Source organism: Enhydra lutris, unplaced genomic scaffold (genome assembly GCF_002288905.1).
Source record: "Enhydra lutris kenyoni isolate GAN:26980312 unplaced genomic scaffold, ASM228890v2 scaffoldscaffold24, whole genome shotgun sequence".
In the NCBI taxonomy this organism is placed as follows: Eukaryota; Metazoa; Chordata; class Mammalia; order Carnivora; family Mustelidae; genus Enhydra; species Enhydra lutris.
Window position 1 is genome coordinate 7,738,100 of NW_019154108.1, and position 26,470 is coordinate 7,764,569.

The 26,470-nt window shown below is 44.0% G+C and overlaps 1 protein-coding gene across 1 annotated transcript in view; it reads right to left on the reverse strand.

Annotated features, from left to right (window-relative positions):
* Positions 1-26,470, reverse strand: part of LOC111150878 (phospholipase D family member 5) — a 378,454-nt gene that overhangs the window by 100,842 nt on the left and 251,142 nt on the right. Inside the window, exon 5 of the mRNA XM_022508546.1 lies at positions 9,807-9,934. Within this exon, the coding sequence (XP_022364254.1) occupies positions 9,807-9,934 (128 nt within the window). The remainder of the gene's footprint in view (positions 1-9,806; positions 9,935-26,470) is intronic.

The window sequence follows — 26,470 nt, forward strand, 5'->3', positions numbered from 1 at the left end:
TGGGGAGGCGACTTTGAAGTACTGTACTGAATTCTGGCCATCATATTTTAAGAGGGACTTTAACCAAATGGGATTCGATCTACAAAAATTAAAAAAAAAAAAAAAAAAGTGGCCAGGATAAAGACCTTGAGACATGTCACGTAAGGGGCCATGATGGAGCTCTCAGATTATCATGCTGGTTAGAACACTTTTATTCAGGAGTGCCTGGGGGGTGCGGTGCAGTAGGTTAAGTGTCTGACTCTCGCTTTCGGCTCAGGTTGTGATCTCGGGTCCTGAGATCGAGCCCCAGGTTGGGCTCCAAGCTCAGTGTAGAGTCTGCTTGGGATTCTCTTGTCTCTCTCCTTCTAACCCCTCCTGCTCATGCTCTCTCTCTCTCTCTCTCTCTCTCTCTCTCCAAACCAAATAATTTAAGACCAAAAAAAAGAGCATATTTATTCAGGAAGTAGGGCTGGAGGGACATAGGGACATGGTAAGTTTCACTCGGGGAAGACCTACTAAGCCCCAGCTTGGCAAAGGCAAACAGGAGAGGGCAAAGGATGCCCGTATTTCTTCACGTAACTGCACAAACGGAGCCCATTCGCCACAGGCAGCAGACTGGTTTGTAAGAATGTCTCCCAAGGGAGCCGAGAGAAGACATTTCCTGCTTACGCCTCCTTGGAACAATACCACCTGCCAAACCAGTACTTGAAAATCCGTAGCAGACAAGCATGACTTTGTCGCTGCAGTCGTGGTCTGCTAATACAGTTCCTTTGTAACAACCTGGGCCTCCCACTCGCTCATTTACTTCAGAACGCATCTGCCCCAAAACTGACCTTTCAGAGCAGCCCCGGTAATCTGAATCAACCCCTGCAGGATTAATCCTTTGTTTGCCTCCATTTCGCATTGCTGAAGGAATATTAATTATTCTCTATTGCATTTCCACTTGAGTTGCCTTCCGCTTTGGTTCATTTCTATTTTGCTTCTGACATCTCGTTACCTGTATTACCAGTGCACTACTTCCCTGGGAGCTAAACGTGTCCTTAGAAACTCATAAATTCTGGGGAAGATGTAGGCGTGGGGCGAGCCCTGAATGGGGATGAGGAGACCCGCTACAGGACAGAGCACTCCTCTGGCCCACTGGCACGCCCACTGGGTCTTCAAGGTCCGCCTCTGCCCTCTGTCCTTTTAACTGAAAGGAAAGGGGACAGAAGCCAGAACCAAAGACACTTTAAAGTGCTCTTTCTCGTTCTTAATGTCTGGACACAACCTTAACCTTATGGAGACTTGAAAAGAGTAACCCAGCTTGGTGCACAGAGGGAGCGTGACTCCTGTCAATATTCCACTCAACGGTCATTGTCAGGAAATTGTAGCTACAGATGAGATCCGCAGGTTTGGGGCAGTAAAGAAACATCACTGTTAGATAAAAAGCATCAATATCAGCCAATCTCTCGGCCGTTTTTCCAAATGCCCACTGGACATCAGAACTGCCCCTTTCTCCTGATGTCCCCCATTTCTGTCCACAGGTTGGTCCTTCTCTGATGGGCCCAGCTCAGGGACTGGAAACATGCCCGCTGTGCCTTCTGGTGCATTCCTTATGGCCTGTTAGTCACTATGACACAGCTTTGCCAGGTCTCTCTGTTCCATTTCCTTCTAGCTCTCACAGTCGTTGTCTGTACTAGTAAGTGCACTCCAGAGAAACAAAACCAATGGGGATATATAAACACACACACACACACACACACACGATTTATTTTCAGAAATTGGCTTATGATCATAGGGACTGGTGAGTCCGACATCCACAGGAAAAGCTGGGAGGCTGGGAACTCAGGCAGGGTGTCTATGTTGCTGACTTGACCAAATTCCTTTCTTTTAGAAACCTCAAAGATCTGCTCTTCAGATCTGCTGCTGGTTGAATGAGACCAACCCTCAGTATCGAGAGTAAGCTGCTTTGCTTAAGACTACTGATTTAAAAGTTAATCAGACCTCAAAAATGCCTTCACAGCAGTATCTAGGCTGTTTGATGAAACAACTGGGCATCAACTTGACGCAGTCCACCTGTCGCCCAACCTCACCCAAGTCTCTCCTGTCTTTCACTTGGCCACAGGCTCTCCTCTTCCCTCAGTGCACGCCCTTCGTGGAGATTTCTTCCAGAGCTGCCAGGTCCTGGCCCCAGTCACGAGCCTCAGTGTCCCCTGTAGCCTGCAGGACTCCATCCGCACTCCCCCAGCCCCCACCCCGTGCTGGGAACACGCAGGCCTTCCCGGGCTTATCCAGGTCTTTCCTAGCTTTGCATCCAAGGGCTCTGTAGCTGGAATGTGATGGTCCAGCAAGAAACTGATCACAGACCTTCTGACACACCAGGCTTGCTCCCAGCTCTGGCTCTTTGCCTAGAATCCATCCCTTTCTCTCCTCGGCTCCCTTACCACTCCAGGCTCAGATCAGATCCCAGCATCTCACTGTGGTCTCCACTGTTTACTCAGTGGGGATTTTCTTCTTCCTGAGTCCCCATAGTACTTGTTGCCGACCCTCCTTCCTCAGCGCCTAGGTTCCTAGCATCTGGCTGTGGAACGCGAAGGACCTGACTTACAGGGACCCCACGCTTGGCATCCTGGCTCTGCTCTCGCCATCTTGAGGTTCTTGATCATTTTGTAACATGAGACCCCCATTGTCATTTGGTACCGGGTCCCGCAAATGATGCTGTTGGCCTCGCTTGGCAAATATCCTGGGTGGTCATTTTCCCTTGAAGACAGCTGAAATATTTTGGTTTTCAGGCTGGATTATAGACTTTTTGCCAGCTTATGTGTTTAGTGTGGATCTCTGAATAGACATGCAACAATTCTGGTCAATTATCTTTCCCAGTAAGCTCTGGTTTCCCAATTGTCCAGTCGTTCTGTTGCTAAGGAGACAGAACCTACAATTACCAGCTCTGGAATCACATACGTTTCTTAAGGCAGCAAATGTGCTGAAAAGAGCGTTTGCCCGAGTCCTAAAACCTGATGGAAGGGATGTGGGGTTGTGGGCGACTGACCAGCACCTCCCCTCCCCTTTACTCCCCTCCCCAGCCCTTCACCGCAGGGTTCTCACCTGCAGGGGTAGCGCTTTAGAACCGCATGCATGGAAACACAGAGGCTGCAGGAGTATTTGCTCCATAAAATTATGTGGAAACCATCCACGGCCAAACGGGTTTGACGACTGTTCATCGTCGCCCACCCACTGAGAGACTCCTAGAGACGCTGGCATATCAAGGGCTCTGAGGAGTCCCACAGTAAGGCAAACAATTCATTTATTTTTTATTTTTTTAAGTCCTTTTTTAAAAAGATTTTATTTATTTGACAGAGAGAGAAAGAGAAAGAGAGAGAGAGAGAGGGAGGGAGAGCGCTCAAGCAGGAGGAGGTGCAGACAAAGGGAGAGGCAGGCTCTCCACTGAGCAAGGAGCTTGATGTGGGGCTTGATCCCAGGACCTCGGGATCATGACCTGAGCCGAAGGCAGATGCTTAACCCCCTGAGCCACCCAGGCACCTAGGAAACCAATTTAAAAGACCCCATAGGGATGCCTGGGTGGCTCAGTTGGTTGGGTGTCTGCCTTCAGCTTGGGTTGTGATCCAGGGGTCCTGGGATCAAGCCCTGCATAGGGAGCCCGCTTCTCCCTTTCCCTCTGCCTGCTGCTCCCCCACTTGTGCTCTCTCTCTCTGAGAAATAAATAAATAAATAAAAATCTTAAAACAAACAAACGAACCACAGTTTCTTCCTGTTAAAGTCCACCAGTGAAGAGCATTTCCTAAGACACATCTGGGGAACACTAGACTCATTCTTCTGTGAGTTAACTGCCAGTTGCGAGATTAACAGCCTCAGTGATCCTGGATTCCAGGCAGATCCTGGGCCAGGTCTGCTCTCCCACCTGAGCTCCGGGACAGGGACAGGTCTAGGTGCATGGCGCTGCTGAACCACCACCCCCAGGCTGGTCAGTGCCAGTCTCATAGCCAGCACAGTCACGGTCATGGGGCTCGTGCCCCCCAACGAGAGCCAGCCCGTGCCAACGTACTCCTATTTAGGTCTTCTCAGAACAAAGGTGGACTAAGATTAGAGTACATATTAACAGAGTTTAAATAGGCCTATTCCTGTTCGCTCTAATTACATTTGCAAATATATTTTTTAAAGACTTTATTTGTCAGGGAGAGTGAGTACAAGTAGGGGAAGTAGCAGGCAGAGGGAGAAGCAGACTCCCTGCTGAGCAAGGAGCCTTATTCGGGACTCGATCCCAGGACCCTGAGATCATGACCTGAGCTGATGGCAGACGCTTCACCTCCTGAGCCATCCAGGTGCCCTGTATTTGCAAATATTAAAAAATCTGTCTCCCTCCAGAGTTGCTAGATTCTTGGACCAACAAACCTATGGAACCCTGCTTGAACTCCAGGCTAGTATTCATTTAAGAGGGTATGTCCAAAAAATAAAAAAGTAACATTTCTATTAACGTGTTTTCACATTTTCCCTCCCAGCATCTCCTCCCTCAGCACCACACCTCTGAGCCCCGTGTGGTTTGGAGGCTGCCGTGCCCTTTTCTTTGTACTCCGCATGCTAGTTAGTCTTTTGTTTGCTTTTCGGGCACTGTATTTGGCATTCCCCCCCCCCCCACCATGGTGATGGTTTTAGGCGTCCCTGAGACTCACAAATCCAGACCCCTGTGTCAGAAAGCCTATGGTGTTGTTCTCTTTACTCCTACAGGATTCCCTGTGGTGGCAGATTCTAGGGGAGCACCCGGAACCATGGGAGGAGACCAATAGAGAAGCATTCATAGCGACTCCCTAGTCTTTGAATTCTAACCCCGAGCTTAAGAGAGTTTGCAGAACTCGGGTACCAAGGAACATCTGTCCATCTGTGGCCGTCGTGTCATCGTGGGTGTGCAATCAGAAAGACGTGAGTGAGGGAAGGGTTTCTTGATGAACAGTGTTGTTAGCTCTTTTTAAAGAAAAGAGCAAGTGAGATGAACTCTATAGCTTAGCATCCCGGCTAGAGCACGGAAGAAAATAATTTTTCATCAATGTGATGTTACTATTGCTTTTTTAAAAAATGATTAGCAGTGAAATCAGAGTGAGGGAGAAAGATTGCCTGGATATGAATTCTGGCTCTACTACCTCCGGGAAGGAGTAAATCACTTCTTTGTGCCTCAGTTTCTGCCTTTGTAAAACAAAGCAGTAACAGTATTTGCAAGGAAGGGTTACCGTGAAAATTAAGTACGTTCATATTCTTTAAATGCTCAGAAGAATGCCTGGTACAGCGAAAACCCTCAGTACACTGAGGCTTTTATCAGTAGTAGTACTGTTTCTCCTACTTAACCACCAGTGAAGGCGAGAGTGGGTAACAGCAACCTGCTTGCCGGAGGAGGCTTCACAACACGTGAAACTGATGAGATAGGTTGAAACTGACACTTGGAAAATGTGTCATAATTCTTCCCGTAATTGTCTGCCTCACACACAACTCTGCTCAAATGAAAATCCGCTCTCATGCACGGGTCCCGCTGAGCAGGGTTTCGTGCCACGCGAGGCAGACCAAGAAAAATCCACACAGTTAAGCATGGTTGAAAAGCAAACTAATTCCAGGTGGATGTTAAGTGCGGCAGCGTGACGCCAAGTTCTGAGCGCTGCGGGGAACAGTGGACAAGGTGGGCGACAGCACCTGGGTGTCGGCGTGAAGAGGACAGAGAGGGGACGGGTGTTGAAGGAGAAGTCTTCAGTCCTAGTCGCAGCTGACACACAGAAGCGGGGAGCTGAAAGGATGCTAAATGCTCTTCCAGAAGAGTCTGAAACCTTGTGCCCCTACCAGCCCTGGTGCCTCTCCGCCCCCGTCAAAAAATATAGTTTCTGCCGAGAGGAAAAAGGGAAAGAGTGTCGAGAGAGGAATAGGATTTAGTTCGATTTTTAAGTGTTTGGTTTGGCAGCAAATGGCAACTTTGTGCTGATGCCCACCTGCATCCCAAGTTGCGAGGAATGGATAAAAGATACAGACTCGACCAACTGGACCGTCCATCTAAAGGGACCCATCTCCAACTGCCTAATTCCTACACGGGCTAGAGAGTGTTTTCCTGGGTTACGAGAGAGGAGCAGCAGAACAGGATCTGTTCTGTTTTTATTTTTCTGATATTATCTTCATTTGGAAGATGGCGGTCATAGGCGCCCTTACGTTGCCATGACGACTGAAGACAGCCATACGAAGCTATTAGCCCAGGGCCCAGCACATGCACAGGAGCCTTTTGGGGAAAATGACACAAAGAATTCTTCCACTCACCTCCTCCCGATTCCCTGGTCCCCATGGAGCTTAACCTGTTATTGAATTTACAACCAGGCGAAGAATGCAGATTTCCACAGAAGAAGTCCATGTGCCCTGAAATCACCAAGGGCTTAAACATTTGTCACCAACGTGTACATTTTATTCCGGCCTGCAGCCTTTCCTCCAGCCTGCCCGAGAGTGCTCTCCTCCAAGGCCCGTTTCCACAGACCGCAGGCGGGCATGACCCTTCGCCTGCTCTCTCTTTATGGGCAAGTTTGGAACTGTTAAAAACGAGGCAGCAAGCCCCAAATGGAGTCACTTATGGTAAATCCCACGTTAGTGAACCAAGACTTAATATCAAACCTAATTGCAGTTTCACCTACCCTGGAACGTAACATTTAACCAGTTTCCACGGAATTACCTGTCCGCACTCAGTGAAATACTGCACCAGAGAGATCTCTCCCATTTCCCTCAGGAAGGTGAGCTTGCCTACAACAATTCACTCTTTGCCCATAATTACCTTTTCCGCCCCCTTTCCACCTTTAAAAACCTTTTCTTTTCTACAGCCTGGCAGAGCTCCTTTCCATTGCTCGGTGGGACGCCGCCCGACTTGCGAACTGCTGAATAAAGCCAATTTGATCTCTGAAATCACTCAGCTGAATTTCTGTTATTTAACAGAGTGCAGAGCGTTTTTATCACGGCTTCCTTTCTGAATTGAGAATGGATCATAAAACAGGTTTGTTTTTATTCCTGCTTTACATCCATCCTGAAGAAGCATCATGATACAGATTTGTGTTTTCAAAAGGAAACTCTGCTGCTCTAGCTGGGCAGATCCTCTGAAGGAGACAATCTCAGGAGTCCGCTGTTTATTCTCCCTCATTCCACGGCTTACGAGCTGAGCCCAAGCCAGCCGTGGGACGGGGTCAGAGGGACAGATCTGGAGGCCCGGGTCACACATGGCGCAATGGAGAGGTGGTAATTCTCCTTACAGAGGACAGTAAATGAATCGCAAGAAGCTGGTTGACCCTTAGCCAAGGAGCGTGTCTAGCTGTTTAACAGAGAGCCGGGCGCTGCACTTCCGCGCTCGGTCCTCTGACTCGTGGGCAACTCGGGCCTTCTGTGCTGGGGAAGGGAAACTCGCTACGCCTGCACAATGGCTACGCAAGCAGAGATCGGGGATGGTTTCACGTCTTCTCCGGACTCAGGCAGCCCCGCCTTCATCTGCGGGAAAGCGTCACATTTTATGACGGGGATCCATGTCTAAAAGACGACACGGGTAAAAAGTGAACTTAAAAGATCGACCTACTTTTCTACGAAACAAACAGCAAACATCAGAGACAAAGGAGTGAGCCTCAAGCAGGGACGCCGACACAAGAATATTTGAGGGAAACACCTGCCTGAGGAAATTATGAAGATAATTTACTCAAAAATTTGGAGAAAAATGTCACTAACCTTCAATTATTCAAACGCTATTCAAAGGGAATTCACAGAACTTTAAATCCTATCAGTGATAATATCACTTAATATCAAATGAAATAAAATTTGGTGGTGGGGAAGTGCATTTTTCTGAAGTAAAAAAAAAGCAAATGATTCTCAAGTTAAAAATTGCTTAGCAGCAGAATTTACATGTAATCAATATTGTTACAGAACTAATTTTATCTATTTATTATAAAAGGCTCAGCTGAAAATTTCTGGGCAAAGGACGATTAGCAAAAGATCAACTTAGATATTTCTATAGACTATAATACTATCCTTGCCTTACTTCTTGTTTCTGTACAGCTGAAGTTGCTGTAATCCATATTTTTTATTCTAATTAATTAGTTTTTTTTTTTTTTTTTAAGAGACACAGAGAGAGGGTGTGTACACACACCTGGGAGGTAGCAGGTAGGGGTGGAGGAAGAGAGAATCCCAAGCAGGCTCCAACCTCAGCATCTAGCCCAACAGAGGGCTGGATCTCAGGACCCTGAGCTCGTGACCTGAGCCAATATCCAGAGTCGGACCCTTAACCGACGGAGCCACCCAGGTGCCCCTAATCCTTATTTTTTCTCTCCATGTTTGAAGGGCCATCAGACATGAGAGCTACTAAATCAAAATTTATGTTGTTCATATCAGAATTAATACTCAAAGGAATGGCCTAAAAATTTTAATACTGAAATTCAATTTTGGGTGCAGGTCTACTTCAAAACAGGAACAGAAATCTTTTTCCATCATAGGATCACCGTGAGACTTAAGTAATCTACTTAAGTCGCTTAGCAGAGCACCTGTGTAATATTCAAGAGTTATTAATGTCACGATTGCTAATCGATACTATTATTTTGTTCAGAATCATTTTTATATCAGTAGAAAGCACCTTCAAATTCCTAAGCAAATATAAAATAAAGGATGTTTTGTCAACCTTGGATGGTGACTTCTCCCAAAACTGATTGGGAAACTTTCTTCAGTGTTCCCTCTTGCTGGGGTGAGGCCATCTTCTCAGAAATAACAGTCTGAGCTTCGGGACTGGATGACCCTGACTATCCTTTAAACACAAAACTAGGAAAACCCACCTTAGTTCAGTTGTACTTGGGCTCTACACTGTCTGTTTCCTGGAGAGGGAAGTATTAGTACTTTATTTCAGTATTTGGTTTGCCCATTGGCTATTTCTTTTACAGCTGCCTCCACCGGAAAAATGGAAGAACAGAATTTCCGTGCCCAAAGGGTAGCATTTTAAGAAGAAAAACAGGACAATGGTGGAAACTGGGAGGCAAATGGTGATCAGCTGGAAGCTGACAGTACAAATACCCTGTTACCCTCTCTCAGGTTTATCCTGTGTAGCGATGTCTTTCTTTACAAGTTATGGCCCTTGTGTCGGTCTACACATCCACACTCTCTTTCCCGTAAGAAACACAGTATAATTCACTTGGTAATTTCAGGGATCTGAACATTAAGAGTTCAACCGAAGTTCTGTATGGGCCACGTGGCATGTGTGATTGACCTGCCCGTCCTCCATGCCCCCCAAGGGTCGAGACCTTCCAGCCACCAGCTGACTAGTGGGAAGAAGCTGGTTTGCCATCCTCGAGGGATCACCCCGACAGAAATAAATACATGAAAACTACAGACGGTTCAAGTGTATCTTCAAGACATTTGAAATGACTTATTTGCCAAGAGGAGGTAACACTGTCATGTGAAGATTTACTCGAGGAATAACACAAATGATCACTGTTCTAAAACATACGGTCTACGCTGAATTGATGTTTTCCGCTGTCTCATAGAGTATGTGATCTCATGCTGAACAGTTCAGTCTGGATAACATAAACCACATAGCAACCCGTCTGCAGAATCTGGGGGTAGCATCTGAATTATAAGAGTCCTGAAACCATGCCGCGTTTGGGGGAAGGTGACTCTGTCAAGGAAAGGGTTCTCATTTCATAGTAAAAGGAGGGGAGCCTATTAAAACTTCCAGTGAAAAATAATCAGTGCTGTATTTTCTCTCCTACACCCTGGCAGAGCGGCCCACGCGCATTACGGAGCAGGGAGCTTTGATGCCGACGTGGCTCTGAGTTTACGAAGCGCGGAAAGCTTACCTGTCCCAGCGACTGCCACTCCAAGCCGGCGCTGCCGATGTAGACATGCTGTTTGTCCACGATCCAGAAGGAGGACTGGAGCCGGCCCTTGTTGTAGGCGGTCATGTTCATGTAGGTCACCTCTGCTCCTGGGGGGTTCAAGGAGATCCTGGTCAGCCTCAGGGTCAGGCCTTGAACTTGCAACCAGACATGGCAACAACGCTCATGATTTGCAGTGATCGCAGCTGGCATTCAGGCCGGCCCAACGTTTGCATTAGTTTGGTGCACAGAAGGCCCTCGAGAACTTATTTTGTTCTCAAAGGAAAACGAAAGGAAAATAAGGAGAATTACAGGGACACTTGTGCAGAGGAGGCTGGAGTCAAGAAGCAAGAACACGGCCTCTCCAGTCAGATGGGATTCAAATCCCAGCTCCACCGCCGGCCTCCCAGTTGGGGAGATCCGTGCACCAAACTCTTCTAGTTTTGCAGTCATTCTCATACAAATTTGCAATCAGTCAAGGATCATCCTGTTTAGTATCATAACTCTCCTCAGCAAAAAACCAGCTATCTTGTGCTTTTCTATGCGCTATTTTCACCCTTGACCCTGCAGTGGCTTTTCCTTCCTCATTTTCCCTTTTCGTGACTTTGAACTTGGCCTCCTCCTGCCCTTTCTTTATCTGATGGTTCTTAATTTAAGCAACGATTATTCAAGCCTTACGAAAATCAGCTGTCATGCTGTTACCTATTCCTGCCTCAGAACAATGCACGTACCACTTCTCAAAAAGAGCATATTGTCCACAGAATGCAATTACACCTATTTACTGGTTGTTTTTCTATTTGAGTGTAGTTGAAACAATGTTAGCTTCAGGCTTACAACACAGTGATCCAAAAGGTCTACACCTGATGTCCTGCGCCCCACCAGTCAACATGTCACCAACGCTGTTCCAACACCACTGACTCTTCCCTCTGCTGTGCCTTTAATTCCCATGACTTAATGGGTCATTAATGACTTAATGACTTAGTCATTCCATAACTGGAAGCCTGAATGCAGTTAAACTTAAAGAAATGCAATCGGATTTAGATTTTTTTTTTTTTTTTTAAGAGAAGTGGTCAGAAGGGGCAGAGGGAGAGGGAGAGAATCTTAAGCAGGTTCCGTACTCAGCATGGAGCCCAATGTGGGACTTGATCTCACGACCCTGAGACCACAACCTGAGCTGAAATCAAGAGTCAAGACACTTTGCCAACTGAGCCACCCAGATGCTCCTTAAAGAAATTCTAAATTTCCACATCTTTAAAAGAACAGGACTATATGCGTATTTTTAATGAAGCAAGCTACTTTGTTTTCAGATGCTGGATATTAATGATGCGGATATATTCTGGTGGCCTACTTCATCGTCAGGATCTTCATTAGCAGGGGAAGACGGAACATCGTATGCATAAAGGTATATTCCAGAACACCAGAAAGGAAGAGTGGTGTGTACTCTGCGCTTAATCTGTTCCTCTTGGGAAAAGAAAGGTAAAGCATGCACCTGGCCCTGTGGCAGGGGGATGGCAACAGAGGCGGTGGGGCGGGAGCAGGACGGAGGGGAAGAGAGTGCGCAGGTGGGTGGCCTCAGCCTCCAGCCATGCAGGCATCGTCTCATCCAGGGAGGGTTACGGGGAGGAGGAGCAGTTGGGGAGAGCATGGTCCGAATGGCCACAGTGGGTGGTGGCCATGGCAATTATGGAGAGATCCACATCTCTGCGGATGCTGTGGTATCCCCCGTGTCCCCCAAGCACACAGCTGCCAGCGCCCATGAGTGGACGGAGAAGAGCATGTGTCTTGGGGACGTGACATTTCCCATGGCCACTCTAACAAAGTATCACAAACTGAATGGCTTGGAACAAAAAAAGGTGATTGTCTCTCAGTCCCGGAGGTTGGTAGTCCATAATCGAGGTGTTGGCAAGGGCCATCCTTCCCACGAAACCTGCAGGGGGGACTCCCTCCCGTGTCTCCCCAGCTTCTGGTGAATCTCTGCTGTCCCCTGACTGGCAGCTGCTCTCCTGCCACCTCCACCCATTGTCCCATGGAGGCATGCCCTGTGTCTGTTTTTCCTGAGCTTACAAGGACACTAGTCCTGTTGGACCAGGGACCACCCCACTACCGTGGGCCCTCATCTTAACTAATTACATCTCCAAAAACCCTGTTTCCAAATAAGGTCACATTCTGAAGGACTAGGGGTTAGGCCTTTAGCACGTCTTTTTTGGGGGGACATAATTCAATCCACCAACAGAGCTCGAGGCCACATTCGCTGGCTGTGCCCTTCAGCCCACTAGGCTGAGCAGCACTGAGGGAAGCATCTTCTCATCTCTGGAACGAAGATAATGCAGGGGACCCCGGTGCGTGCCTCAGACTGTACCCACGACAGGGGTCTCCGGGCAAGCCTTCGCCTACCTTCACATTCGGACTAGAAACAACTTCATCCCTCTGTGAGGCTGGCTGGCTCTCGCCTCCTGGCCTGGGACACTGGGCCTGAAATTTGACCCACAAAGTTGGGTCAAAACACAAACCTGGCATTGGATTGTGTTTTAGTTCTTAGATCCCTGTGCTCTCATTCGGGTCTGCTGCAGCCCAGCCTGCTGGTCCCCTAGAGGGAACACCGAGCCATCTGAGGGGCCCACGGGGACCGTCCCTTCTGACCTCTCTGTACCACACTGCACAGCCGTGGCCCTAAAGGTACTGTGCCACTTTACTTGGAAGTTTAGCCTAAACAATGTGATTTCAGCGACCATGGATGGGGCTTGTGTGATGCTCTAGCCAGAGCCTCTACAGTTACGTACTGATGCCTACAATTATCTATGAAGGCCCAGCTTCCCTTCAGCAAACCTTTACTATCTAATATATCCCAGCTACTATGATATGTGAAATTAGGAACGCAAGACCTCAAGTGGCTGAGCCAAGTTCAGGCACACAATTATTTTGTGCAATTTTTTAAAGATTTTATGAATTTGTTTGAGAGAGAGAGAGAGAGAGACAGAGATAATGAGAGAGAGCAAGCGTACACAAGTGGGGAGAAGAGGGAGAGGCAGGTTCCCCACTGAGCAGAGAGCCTGATGCGGGCTCAATCACAGAACCCTGGGATCATGACCTGAGCCAAATCCAGAAGTTTAACTGACTGAGCCACCCAGGGGCCCCTAAAGAGTAATATTTAAAATGACTGGGATTGTTGGGACACCTGGATGCCTCAGTCAGTTAAGCAACCGACTTTTGGTTTTGTCTGTTTTCACGATCCCAGGGTTGTGAGACTGAGCCCCGCATCGGGCTTCACGCTGGGCACGGCTCCTGCTCAGGATTCAGGATTCTCTCCCTCTGTCCCCCTCTTAAAAAAAAAAAAAAGAAAGAAAGAAAAGATTGGGATTGTTCAGACAGTGTGAGAGCAGTGAGTATCCGAAAGGTCAGGAGGGAACTCTAAGGCGGGGCCAAGGGCACAAAAGACACAAGTGGCTTCACAGTTCTGCTGGGGCTGGGACCAGCTGCTGGAAGGTCTGCTGAGCTGGGTGCAGGGATGACTAAGCAACATACAGTAACGGTAACGACCCTTTGCTCAACACCATGTGTGCCCGGCGCCAACACAGCTGTGCTGGGGCAGCCCCTCAGGCGGTGTCGTATTTTCCCCATTTCAAGGACAAACCCCTGGGCGTGGCGTCATCAGTCAACGGAAACTGTCCGACGGCGCACGGTCTGTGGAGCATCACTTTCCCGTGAAGAACGCTGTTTTCTGTCAGTCTATCCTCCATCTGTCTCTGAAGACATATGCTCTTATCCTAGTTTATACCTAGTAGGTACGTTGTCATAGCCAACATGTCCCTGTTTATTACATGCATATTATTCAATGTTTAGCCTAACAATTTATTTTACAGGCACTTAAGAAATATTTTTGTTGATTGGTCACAGAGATTAGCCTCATTCTACTCTCTTTTTATACGTGTTAGAAAGATACGGTTAAAATTCAATGTTTCTGGATGATAAAATATAATCACTCGAGTTTTTAAAGATTTTATTTATTTACTTATTTGACAGACACACAGAGAGAAAGCGCACAAGCAGGCAGAGTGGCAGGCAGAGGCAGAGAGAGAAGCAGGCTCCCTGCCAAGCAAGGAGCCCAATTCGGGACTTGATCCCAGAACCCTGGAATCATGACCTGAGCCGAAGGCAGAGGCTTAACTGATTGAACCACCCAGGGGCCCATCACTAGAGTTTTTAATGTACCACTCGTGTGGGGCAGTATTATGGGCACAAACTATATCTGAGTTTATTCCCTAGGGCTGTGCTAGAGAATTCTAACTCTACAGATTTAATTTAATTCTAATTTTAAAGACTTATTTGTTTGAGAGAGAGAGAGAGAGAGCGCACACACTCGAGTGGGGAGGAGGCACAGGAGAAGATCGTCATCAAGCAATCAAGCAGAATCCCCTCTGAGGACAGAACCCAGTACAGGGTCCACAATCCATGAAAACTTATGACCTGAGTGGAAACCAAGGGTCCTGACACTCAACCGACTGAACCACTCAGGTGCCCCACTGCTAGAATAATGGGCAAGGATGGTCACTCATGTTATGAAGCTGCCCTTTAAATATTACAGACGAACAAGATCACAGAATATCTTTAAAGGCTCGCTTGACCCAAAGAAATACATCTTCTTCAACAGCATCGAAAAGTTTTTGCTTTCTTAGATTCGATTTTAAGAGGGCAGACTACTCCTTCAGCCTGTTTGCAGTCCGTGACCTACTGTGCCGAGGCCCCAGGATGCCAAAGAGATGCTCATCACAGGACCTGTGGCCCACGAGGACCACTGGCTGGTGGCGGGGTCTGAATCTCCGAGACCCTCCCATTTCAGTTCCATCATCTATTTGTTTAACCGATGGTTCGCAGGACTTATTACCAACTCCAAAGAGTGTTTCCAGATGCCCAAAGTGATGAATCAAGAATATGCACTTGTTTCTATAGTTGCTTATGAAATACTTCCCTGATATCTAAGAGGTCCAGTTAAGTCTTAAAAAAAGCTACCAGGGGCGCCTGGGTGGCCTAGTGGGTTAAAGCCTCTGTCTTCAGCTCAGGTCATGATCCCAGGGTCCTGGGATCGAGCCCCGCATCGGGCTCTCTGCTCAACAGGGAGCCTGCTTCCTCCTCTCTCCCTCTCTGCCTGCCTCTCTGCCTATTTGTGATCTCTGTCTGTCAAATAAATAAATAAAATCTTTAAAAAAAAAAAAAAAGCTACCAACATGCTACCGTGGTCATGGTGGTGGGCCAGGACCTAACTGGTTGCACTGATCAAGATAAAGTGGTACAGATAATTCCCATGTTTTACATCCTTCATGGAAAGTAGAACATTAAAAGAAATAAAGAAAGAAATCTCAAACTGCTAATTACAACCACTTTCAGCTTTCACGGAGTATGTTCTGTTGAAATGTAAGAGAATGCTTCTGCTTTCGGGGAGGTCTGCTTTACTGTTTTACCAAAATTGTTATTCTTATGGTATTAGCCAGATAATACTGTGCTTATTTTGTGCATAATTTCAATGAAGAAAATATGCCACTCAAATTAGTAGAGAAAATGAAAATTGGGACTAAAAATGCAATAGTTAAAATTTATTTGAAGTAAAAAGTTTAATATCACAATGAATTGGAGATTAACGTTACTACTTTGGGGAATCAAGCTGACTGCCATAAGCACACATTTAAAAATGTGTTTTTCTCAAAAGCTTTCCCCTAAGACTGGACAGCATTAAATTTGCTTATCAGAGATCTGTCCCATATCCCATTTAGTGGAATGGATAGCAATCTCACCTATAGCATTGTTCTTTTTCAGAGACCCTAATTTGCTTTACTGTCAGATTTCAGAGTACCTCGTTGTTCCTTATGTGTGATGCAGCTGTGGGTGACAATACATGAGTGAACCTCAAGGTCACCGGTACCTCCCTACACTGCAGACCCGAGAACCATCCTTCCAACTGTGCCTATTACATGATTTTGAGGATATGACTATGTTAGTAATTCTGTACCATTATGAACAGCTTAAAAATCTGTATACTCAGATTTTGATCAGAAAGAGTTTCACAAAGGGCTCCTGAGTGGCTCAGTCAACAGTTAAGTGACTGACTCTTGATTTCAGCTCAGGTCATGAGATCGAGCCCCATTGGGCTCTGCACTGGGCATGGAGCCTGCTTGAGATTCTCTCTCTCCTTTTCCCCCGCCCCACTCCCCCACCCATACTCGCATGCTCTTGCTCTCTCCCCCTCCAAAAAAAAAAAAAAAGTTTTACAAATAAACTTAGGCATTTGTTGAACAGTAGTTAATTCACCACCTCAGAATTAGACCAAGGGCTGACACCTGACCTACGCCGAGCCAATACGATTTCCTTAATCATGAGTCACAAAATGAGTCGGGCGGGGGGTGAGGGGAGATAGTACCTGGCAGTCCCAACCCCCAAACCCAGCGTCACTTCTAACCCTGAGCTCCTCTCAATCCCTAGAATAAGTTCCGTGTTATTTAAGCTGGTTTTTGAAGGGTTCTGTTTCCCGACTTATAGTATTAATCAGACAAGATTGTATCTTATTTTATGTGCACATGACTTGATGTCTTGCACCCTTTCTACATATATTTTTGATATTTGACGGGAATATTCAGTTCTGGCCTAAAAGCCGTGCAATTTTTAGCAAGAGCTGGTTACCCAAACTGCATAATTAAATGTTCCAGACTTTGAAGATTTAAAATAAACATCCTGTCAAAATACGCATCATAATGACACACGAGGAAATATGCTGGTATGCTGGTTGGAAAGTGAAAAATAAAGTTCCACACTCTCCCTGAATCATCGTGACGCAGATCAAACAGAATCTGTCTCCAAGGTGATTTCCAGAAAGTCACCTGCTGCAAGGAGATTATCCGCAGCTTTAGGACATTTTAGGATATAACACTGAGGCGCACTCTCTTGGGTACACGTATGTAACTTCTAAGCAAATTACGAAGCGCCACGTACAAATGGACACCTGTGAGCCTTCCACTCCACTACCAACCAAGCATTCCCGCTCTGATCAAAGCACAACTTCCCAATCAGTGGGGAATCCCTTTCCCTGCCCTTGGGAACACACAGCCATATCTGGAGGCATTTTTTGGTTGTCACCATTAGGAAGAGAGGTGCTAGCAGCATCCTGTGGGTAGAGTTCAAGGATGCTGAACATCCTGTAATACACAGGGCAAGCCCCCAGGACAGATTACTCTGCCCCAAACAACAGTGTCAATGCGGGGAGAAATCCCGCATTGACCTTAGCGTGTTCATGCTTGACCCCAGACCCCTGCCACTCTCCTCGGATGCAAGTGCTCCCCTGAAATTAGTGTTTACCACTGTCTTGATCTTCAGTACTTTATGGTATGGGTACGTATCCTCATCAGCATTATAAACAATGAGTGTACCACCAGCTTTTGAACAGATTGTTAATGAGCATCAAGTGTGTATCAAAAGGAAATGCACTAGTATCAATAAGTATAGATTTTTGGAAAGGATTGCAGATGTATCCTGAAAGCAAAACATGTAGCAGAAATCTGTCTTATTGATCAAGCCCTTCTAAATATATTGCTTTGTGTGAGCAATGAAAAAGGTCATAATTAGCCCATATTGGGGAGCTTTAATAAAACCAGCGCAGTTTAATTGGTTTAATGAACAGCATTTTGGAATCCATTGGGCTTAAGGGCTATAGGGAACCCCAGGGGGTAAAAATCAGCTGTGGTGACATATGCTTGGCTCTTCAATCATTCAGCAAGTAATGTCCAGAAAAACTGTAAGATAATCAGTTACATGTTCTGCTTGTAGAAAAAGTGAATCTTCAGTGCACGTTTCATTTTTAGTTCTAGTGTGTCTATTCAAATATTGTCAAAACCATGTTGTAGAATTTTTCATAGGATGCCCTTGGTACTTTCCTTCTTTAGTCCACAGGTTTGGACTCAACAGGGGAATTTCTATGTGTTGTCTCTTCCCTCCCCCTATTTTTCTTACAGTTAGAATATTCTGCTTCCAGGGAAATTCTGTGCGTGGATTATTGCCTTAGAGTCCAACAGGCAAGCTATCTATAGGAATGGTTGATTTAAGGAACCATTAGGCTTAAAATGGAAAATTATGCTTAAAAGTAAAACTTGCTTAAATTATACTTCCTTGATTATGCATAAAAGTGAAAAATTCCACAGATCATAAGCAAACACATGATCTACAATGGTGCATCACTTCTCCTAAGACACATAAGTTCTGGAGGTTGATGTCTAGAGCAAGTGCTTCGGCTTCTTCTCTCTCGCCCCTCCACGTTGTGTTCACACGACTAATGACGTGGACACCAACATGGAGAGCAGGGAAAGAGGGTCACTCCTGAGGATTCTGTTTCGGTGCCCGTGTCACCAGAAGGAGGAGGCCCACCGGAGTTGTTGCAATGACAGGGAAGATGGCGGCCTGGGAGCTTTGAAGGGAGTTTGCTTTCTTGGCAAAGTTCGAAGCACCCTCTTTACTTTATCTTGCTGTGCTAGTAGTGACAGAAGATCCAGAGTCCAATCTGTCAGGCTTCTGAGGTAACAAGCCTGCTTTCATTGAACATGGCACTTCTAACACAAGTCGGCCGCTTAGGGGAGGCATGTCAAGTAGGAAAAGCATATGGCTATCATTGAGGCAGATTAAATGAAGAAACCGGGGTGCTTAAGGACAGTTGAGAAGAGATTTCCAAAGAATAATCCAAGAACAAAGAAATGGAAATTAAAAAGATCCAAAATATGACTCTCATGAAGGCAATGTAATACGGCACTGGCGAAGCTGAAAACTGAAACAGTGATCTACAAGTTCAAATGCAGTAGCTTACAACACAGAATGAACCTAAAGACACTGAAATGATTACCGAAAAGTTGATGCATGAAGGATATATCGCAGGAGCTAATATCTCAAAGTCTCGGAAGGGAGGAAAAGGATATCTCTCCAAGTAGAAAAAAAGCATGATTAATGTGAACAGGAAAAGTATGAAGTTAGAGGATTTGCCCAAGATACTCAAAATCCAATTATGAGAGTTCCAGAGAGAACCAAAATCAGACAGGAAGAAGTTATACATTAGATTACGAAGCAAAATTTCTAAGAACTAAAGGACATACATGTTATTTTATTTTATTTATTTATTTTCAAAGGGCATACATTTCTAAATGATGAAAGCCTATCAGTCCCTGGGCAAGAAGTAAAATGAGACCCAAACACACATCAAAACTTTTCAGAACACTGGAAATAAAGAAGATCCTAAAAGCTGTCAGAGAAAGTAAACTTATAGAAATTATAACATAAAAAGATTAGTAAATATGATTTATACCATCTATTTTAACAGTAACAACAAAGGAAATAGGAAATAGCCTGAGGGGAAATAAATCTGTGTATCTAACGAAGACTGGTGAATGGCCTCCAACATAATGAGGAAAAGAAAAAAGGAAAATAAATGCAGAAGACCCTGCGTAAGACAGACACAAAGTGAATTCCCAGCAGGATGATGAGGACAAGTCTCTGTGCAACAGCCCCAGAGAAGCTGGGGAACAGTTTCCAGGCTAGACCATGAGGGAGAGATCCACGAAGGGCATCGCTAAGAAACAGGAAGATGGACAGAATATGCGACATGTCAGAAAACGGTAAAGTTATATGCTAGAGTGTTTTGAGGGGATTTAATACAAGGTACACAGCATCATGAAGTAAAATGGAAAAAGTGACTGCACAAGAAGAAATGGGATTGTTGTACATAGCTCACTTGTTAATAATGTTTTGTGTGAACAACAAATACTGATTTAACAACAGCAACAACACAAGATGACAGACCTCTCCTGGGAGGCTCCAGAGAGAGGAAGTATGTGCTTGTAGTGGGGGAGGGAATGGGAGAGAGGGGAAAGGGAGACAGGAGAGAGGTAATGCTTCATATTCTACAACAGTAATTAAAAAGGTCATCTTTGAAACTAGGAAATCAAGTAATAGCAATGCAAACAGGTTACATTAAAAAGTGAAAGGAATACTAGAAGATATGGATAAAAGTAAGAAAGATGGTTCCTTCTGGGAAGTAAGAATTGGAAGTAGGTTGACCTAGCTCAGAGAACTCCTTTCTTTAATACAAACATTTTGGCCATTTTTTATTTTCTATTTTTCTGTATTACTTTGATCAATATATAAATAAAAAGGATATGCAGATGAAAAAAAAAAGCTACCCCAAAATCTTATGAACTCTTTACCAAAATTCCAAACAAATTCCATTTTACTGGTGAAATTATAAAGCTATTTCCATTATAAGTAGAAATAATAGTTATGTAATGATTCCAAACATACATTAAAAATGAAAAAAAAACCTATAAACTGAAGATATAAAATTCTCTCTTTTGGTGGTGGTATGAATGTTATATATCTGAAAAACCCAACAGAGTATAGCAAAAGCCTTCCTGAATTTAAAAAGATAAGGTGTCTAGATAAAAGATATATAAAAAGAATAATTTTCTCTGCAATATCAATAATCAGGAACTTGAATGTTTTTTTTTTTAAGATTTTATTTATTTGAGAAAGAGACAGTGAGAGAGAGCATGAGCGAGGAGAAGGTCAGAGGGAGAAGCAGACTCCCCGTGGAGCTGGGAGCCAGATGCGGGACTCGATCCGGGAACTCCGGGATCATGACCTGAGCCGAAGGCAGTCGTACAATCAACTGAGCCACCCAGGCGTCCCAGGAACTTGAATTTTAAAAATCCATTTATGTTCTCAAAAAAGTATAAATATGTAAAAATTATTATAAAATCTTACTGAAGAACTTACAAATCTAGACAAATAGAAAAATATTCCAAGGTGTGTGTATGTGTGTATGTGTGTGTGTGTATGTGTGTGTGTGAGAAAGAGAGAGAGAGAGAGAGAGAGAGAGAGAGAGGGGGAGAGAAAATATGTGAAAGACTTTTCGCTCTAATGTTAAAGGGACTTATTTTTGGAGTGAAAATTGGGATATTATTATTTTTTTAAGATTTTTTTTTTTTTTTAAATCTGAGAGAGAGAATGAGAGAGAGAGCACGAGAAAGGGGAGGGTCAGAGGAAGAAGCAGACTTCCGGATAAGCAGGGAACCCCGATGCGGGACTCGATCCTGGGACTCCAGGATCATGACCTGAGCCGAAGGCCCAGGTGCCCAGGCGTCCGGAATATTGTTATTTTTATGTTTATACTTCTCTGTTTTTCCAGTTTTCAGAAAGTAAACATGCTATTTCTATAATCACAAAACTAAGAAAGCCTATAAATACCTTTCTAATTAAAAAAAAGAATACAAATGTAGCATTCTCTCTATAGTCCGATATGAAATAATGTCGTGAAACACTCCTGAACTCTCCTGTTCTCCCTCTGTGAAAGGGCCCTGCCTCTTCCGGTCACTCTGTAGCCCTGCCTCCCTCCAGCCCCATGAAATCGAATTGAGATCTCTTTCCCTTCTAAAGCCCCCAACATTAACATTCAGGTTAATACAGATATTTTCTTATAGTTGTCAAGGTATCTTTATGTTTTCCCAACCAAAATACAAATTCCTCCAGGAAATGATCAATTTTTAAAATACTTTTTATAAATTGGAGGGATATATGTATATAATTTGGGATGTTTTGTATCTTGAAGGGAAAAATATAAATTAAGGGCATAAAATGTATATTGCCATTACGTTTTTTCCATGCTTGTGTGTGTGTATATGTGTGTGCACATATATATTGGAAAGGAAAAAAAAAAAAAAAACTCAAGATCTTAGGGTTTTTTAAGGGCTTGTTCAAGCTAGTTCAAGAAAAGATGAGTCCTCAGCTAAGTCATTAAATGAGAAAAAACGGTAATACTAGTCAACAAGATTAGCAACAATGCTCCCTTGTTTGTATCATACTTAAGACACTAGTACAAAGATTGACAAGAGTTACAGGGTATTAGGTCATTCTGTGGGATGATACCATGAGGATCTTGAGAGACACGTAAAAGAGGCAAAAGGGATTAAATCTTGGGAAAGTGAAGGCACATGGCTAGGAAGCAAGCTGAGACTCAAGGTTATTCCTTCAAATTCGGGGCTCTACCTGCCCTCCTGCTCAGAATTACAGAATAGTCTGCGTTATTCTGACACTCTCTAGGAGATGTGACTCTTGCAAATGGTGATGTTTGACAGGAGTCCATCAAAAGGAACCTTTCTAATGAGGTCCCTACTCAATTTTCTTCTTAAAGAGAAGCTAAAGGGAAAAAATAAAAAGAAAATGGAATGTGGGAGCTGCTTGAGAGGCTGGTCTTATTTCCCTAACTCTAGAAAGTAGCACAGTGCCAGGGACGGTTTAGGGGCTCAACAAACAAAAACAACTGAAGAAATGAATGAGTGAATGTGTTTTCTGAGCACTTGTCCTATAAAAGCTCCCTCCCCCAATAACCAATGGAAGGGAATCTGTGGGGATTTCCTGTGCAAATTCTGAGTAAATGTATTAGGGCAGCAAGGAACCCAGCAATGTGAAGAAAATACACTAGAAACATATTTTTTATAGGTGGGAGATATGGTGAGAGGGAAACCTTAATAGTTATATGGAACTCAGGTTCCACTCTAGGTCACATTCAAAATGAAGGAAAACTGAGGCAGTTTGACAGGACTTACTAGCATAAATTAAACAAAACTCCCCAAACTTCAGTTGTTTCTTCCTTTCAGAACCAAGGGTTTTAACATTTATTCTTCCTCTTCCAGAAAAAGAAAAAATTACAATGTTGTCTTCCATTCTCCAACACGCAGTAGTTTATATCTCAAATTGTAACAGTATTCAGAAGGAGGAAAGAAGACAGAGATTTTTTGTTTTTGTTTTTGAGTGAGTTTTTATTTAAATTCTAGGTAGTTAACATATAGTGTACTATTGGTTTCAGGAGTAGAATTTAGTGATTCATCACTTACATAGAATACCCAGTGCTCATCACAAGTGCCCTCCTTAATATCCATCACCCATTTAGCCCGTTCCCTGCCCACCTCCTATCCATCAACCCTCGGTTTGTTCTCTATAGTTAAGAGTTTCTTAGGTTTGCCTCCTGCTTTTTTTTTCTTTCCCTATGTTCACCTGTTTTGTTTCTTAAACTCCATATATGAGTGAAATCATATGGTATTTGTCTTTCTCCATCTACATCATTGCAAATGGCAATTTTTCATTCTCTTTGATGGCTGAGTAATTTTCCTTTGGATATTTGCACCACATCTTTATCGACTCATCAGTCGAAGCACCTCTGGGCTCTTTCCATAATTTGGCTATCGTTGATAATGCTGCTATAAGCACTGGGGTGCGTGTGCCCCCCTGACTCTCTATTTCTGTATCCTTTGAGTGAATATCTAGTAGGGAAGTTGCTGGGTTATAGGGTAGCTCTATTTTTAATTTTTTGAGGAATCTCCATGCTGTTTTCTATAGTGGCGGAACCAGTTTGCATTCCCACCAACAGTGTATGAGGGTTGCCCTTTCTCAGCATTTTCACCAGTATCTGTCATTTCCTGACTTGTTAATTTTAGCCATTCTGACTGGTGCAAAGTGGTATCTCATCATGGTTTTGATTTGCATTTCCCTGATGATGAGTGATGTTGGGCATCTTTTCATGTGTCTGTTGGCCATCTTGATGTCTTCTTTGGAGAAAAGTCTATTCGTGTCTTCTGCTCATTTCTTAACTGAATTATTTGGTTTGGGGGTTGAGTTTGATAAATTCTTTATAGATTTTGGATATTAACACTTTATTAGATCGGTCATTTGCAAATATCTTCTCCCATTTTAGGTTTGTTGGTTGTTTCCTTCACTGTGCAGAAACTTTTTAACTTGCTGAAGTCCCAATAGTTCATTTTTGCTTGTTTCTCTTGCCTCCAAAATGTGTCTAGTAAGAAGTTGCTGAGGCTGAGGTCAAAGAGGTTGTTGCCTGTGTTCTCCTCCAGGGCTTTGATGGCTTCCTGTCTCACATTTGGGTCTTTCATCCATTTTGAATTTTATTTTTGTGTATGGTGTAAGAAAGTGGTCCACTTTCATCCTACTGCATGTTGCTGTCCAGTTTTCCCAATACCACTAGTTGAAGAGAACATCTGGTTTCCATAGGATAGTCTTTGCTCTATTGAAGATTAGTTGACCATAGAGTTGTGGGCCCATTTCTTTCATAGGATGTTCTTTAACCTCCATGTATTTGAGGTTTTTCCAAATTTTTTCTTGTGGTTGACTTCAACTTTCATAGTGTTGTGGTTAGAAAATACTCATGGTATGATCCTAATCTTTTTCTTTTTGTATTTGTTGAGGTCTGACTTGTTACGTATACTGGAGAATGTTCCATGTACACTCTAAAAGAATGTGTAGTCTGATGCTAGGATGAAATGTTCTGAATGTATCTGTTAAGTCCATCTTGTCCATTGTGTCATTCAAAGCCACTATTTCCTTACTGATTTTGTGTTTTGATGATTTGTCCATTGCTGTCCTTACTGAACGTTAAAGTCTCTTACTATTATTGTATTATTATCAATGAGTTTCTTTACGTTTGTTATTGATTTATATATTTGGCTGTTCCCAAGTTAGGGGCACAAACATTTACAATTGTTAGATCTTCTTTTGGATAGACCCCTTAATTATGATATAATGCCCTTTTTCATCTCTTATTACAGTCTTTGGTTTAAAATCTAGTTTGTCTGATATAAGTATGGTTACTCCAGCTTTCTTTTGACATCTGTTAGCATGATAAATATTTCTCCATCTCCCCACTTTTAGTCTGTAGGTGTCTTTAGGTCTAAAGTAAGTCTCTTGTAGGCAGAACATAGATAGGTGGGTGTTTTTTTTTTTTTTAATCCATTCTGTTACCCTCTCTTTTCTCAAGTAGGCTCCATGCCCAGCATGGCTTAAATTTATGACCCTCAGATCAAGACCTGAGCTGAGATCAAGAGTTGGATGCTTAACCGACTGAGTCACAGGCACCCCTGATACTTTATGTATCTTGGTTGGAGAATTTAGTTAATTTATATTCAAAATGACTATTGATGCATACGAATTTAATACCACTGTATTACCTGGAAAGTCACTGTTTGTGGATATTTTCTGTTTCTTTCTAGTCTTTGCTGTTTTGAGTCTTACTTTTCCACTCAACAAGCTGCCCTTAAAATTTCTTGCAGGGCTCATTTAGTGGTCACAAAGCCCTTTAATTTTATTTGTCTGGGAAGCTCACGATCTCTCCTTCTATTCTGAATGACAGCCTTGCTGGATAAAGTATTATTCTTGGCTGCATATTTTTTTCCCATTCAGCACACTGAATATTCTGGCCTGCCAAGTTTCTGTGAACAGACTGGCTGCAAACCTGATTTACTTTCCTTTGTAAGTTAGGGATTTCTTTTCCTTTGCCGCTTTCAGGATTTTTTTCCTTGTCTCTGTACTTTGTAAATTTTACTATGATATATTTTGGTATTGGCGTGCTTTTGTTGATTTTGATGGGAGTTCTCTATGCCTCTTGGATTTGGATGTCTGTTTCCTTCCCCAGATTAGGGATGTTCTCAGCTATAATTTGCTCAGATAAACTTTCTGTCCCTTCCGCCCCACCCCCTTCTTCTTCTGGGACTCCTATAATGTTATTATGCTTTATGAAGTTGCTATGCTCCCTACAATCATGATCCAATATTTTTCTTTCCCTCTTCTTTTCAGCTTCATTATTTTCCAAATTTTATTTTCTGTATCAGATATTCATTCCTCCTCCTTCTTCCATCCTTACGGTCATTACATTCAATCAGTTCCACATCTTGGTTATAGTATTTTTTATTTAGGCCTGACTAGGTCTTTTATCTCTGCAGTAAGAGACTTCTTGGTATCTTTTATGCTTTTCTCAAACCCAGCTAGTATCCTTATGATTGTTGTTTTAAATTCTGGCTCACACATATTGCTTATATCTCTTTCGATTACCATGACCTTTTCTTGTTCTTTCTTTTGGGATGAATTCCTCAGTCTTGGCATTTCATCTAGGTCTCTGTCGTCTGTGTGTTAGAAAAGCCTGTTATAATTCCTGTTTCTGAGAGTAATGGCTATATTAAGAAGAGGTCATATATTGACCAGGGCCTGGCACTGCCAGAAGTGTCTCTGGTGTGTGCTGCAGGCACTCGGCTGTTGCGTTTTGGTTGCTCTTTCCCGCAGGTCAGTCCTCTGCACAGTTCCTCCTTGCCTGCTCTAGGAAGTGTTTGGACCTTGCCCGGCGTATGGCAAGTTTTGACTAGGTGTGCTTTGGTCTGCTTGTTAAAAGACACTAGATCTTGTTTCCATTGAAGCTGAAGCTTTGCAGTACTCTATGGTCAGCAGACTTGGTATATGCAGTGGGTTTACTGGTCTTCTGAGGGGTGGAGAGGCTGCTGCCACTCTAGCTCTTGGGCACACCTGCCCTCGACCCAAGTGTCCAGTGTGGGCTCTCTGCTGCTCACTGAAGTCCATCTGGGCTGATGGGTAGGGGTAAAAATGGTATCAGCCAGCTCTCTTTTCCCTAGAGGAAGGAGTTCATGCCCACCACTGTCCAGGAAGCCCTCAGAGAGGAGTGATCAATTTCCCCTTGCGTGTTCCAGCCGTCTCTCAGATCCCTGCCTTCACCCTATCCATGTCCAAGCTGTCTTCCCACCCAGTGGTGCAGTGCTCCTATGTTTTATCTTGGG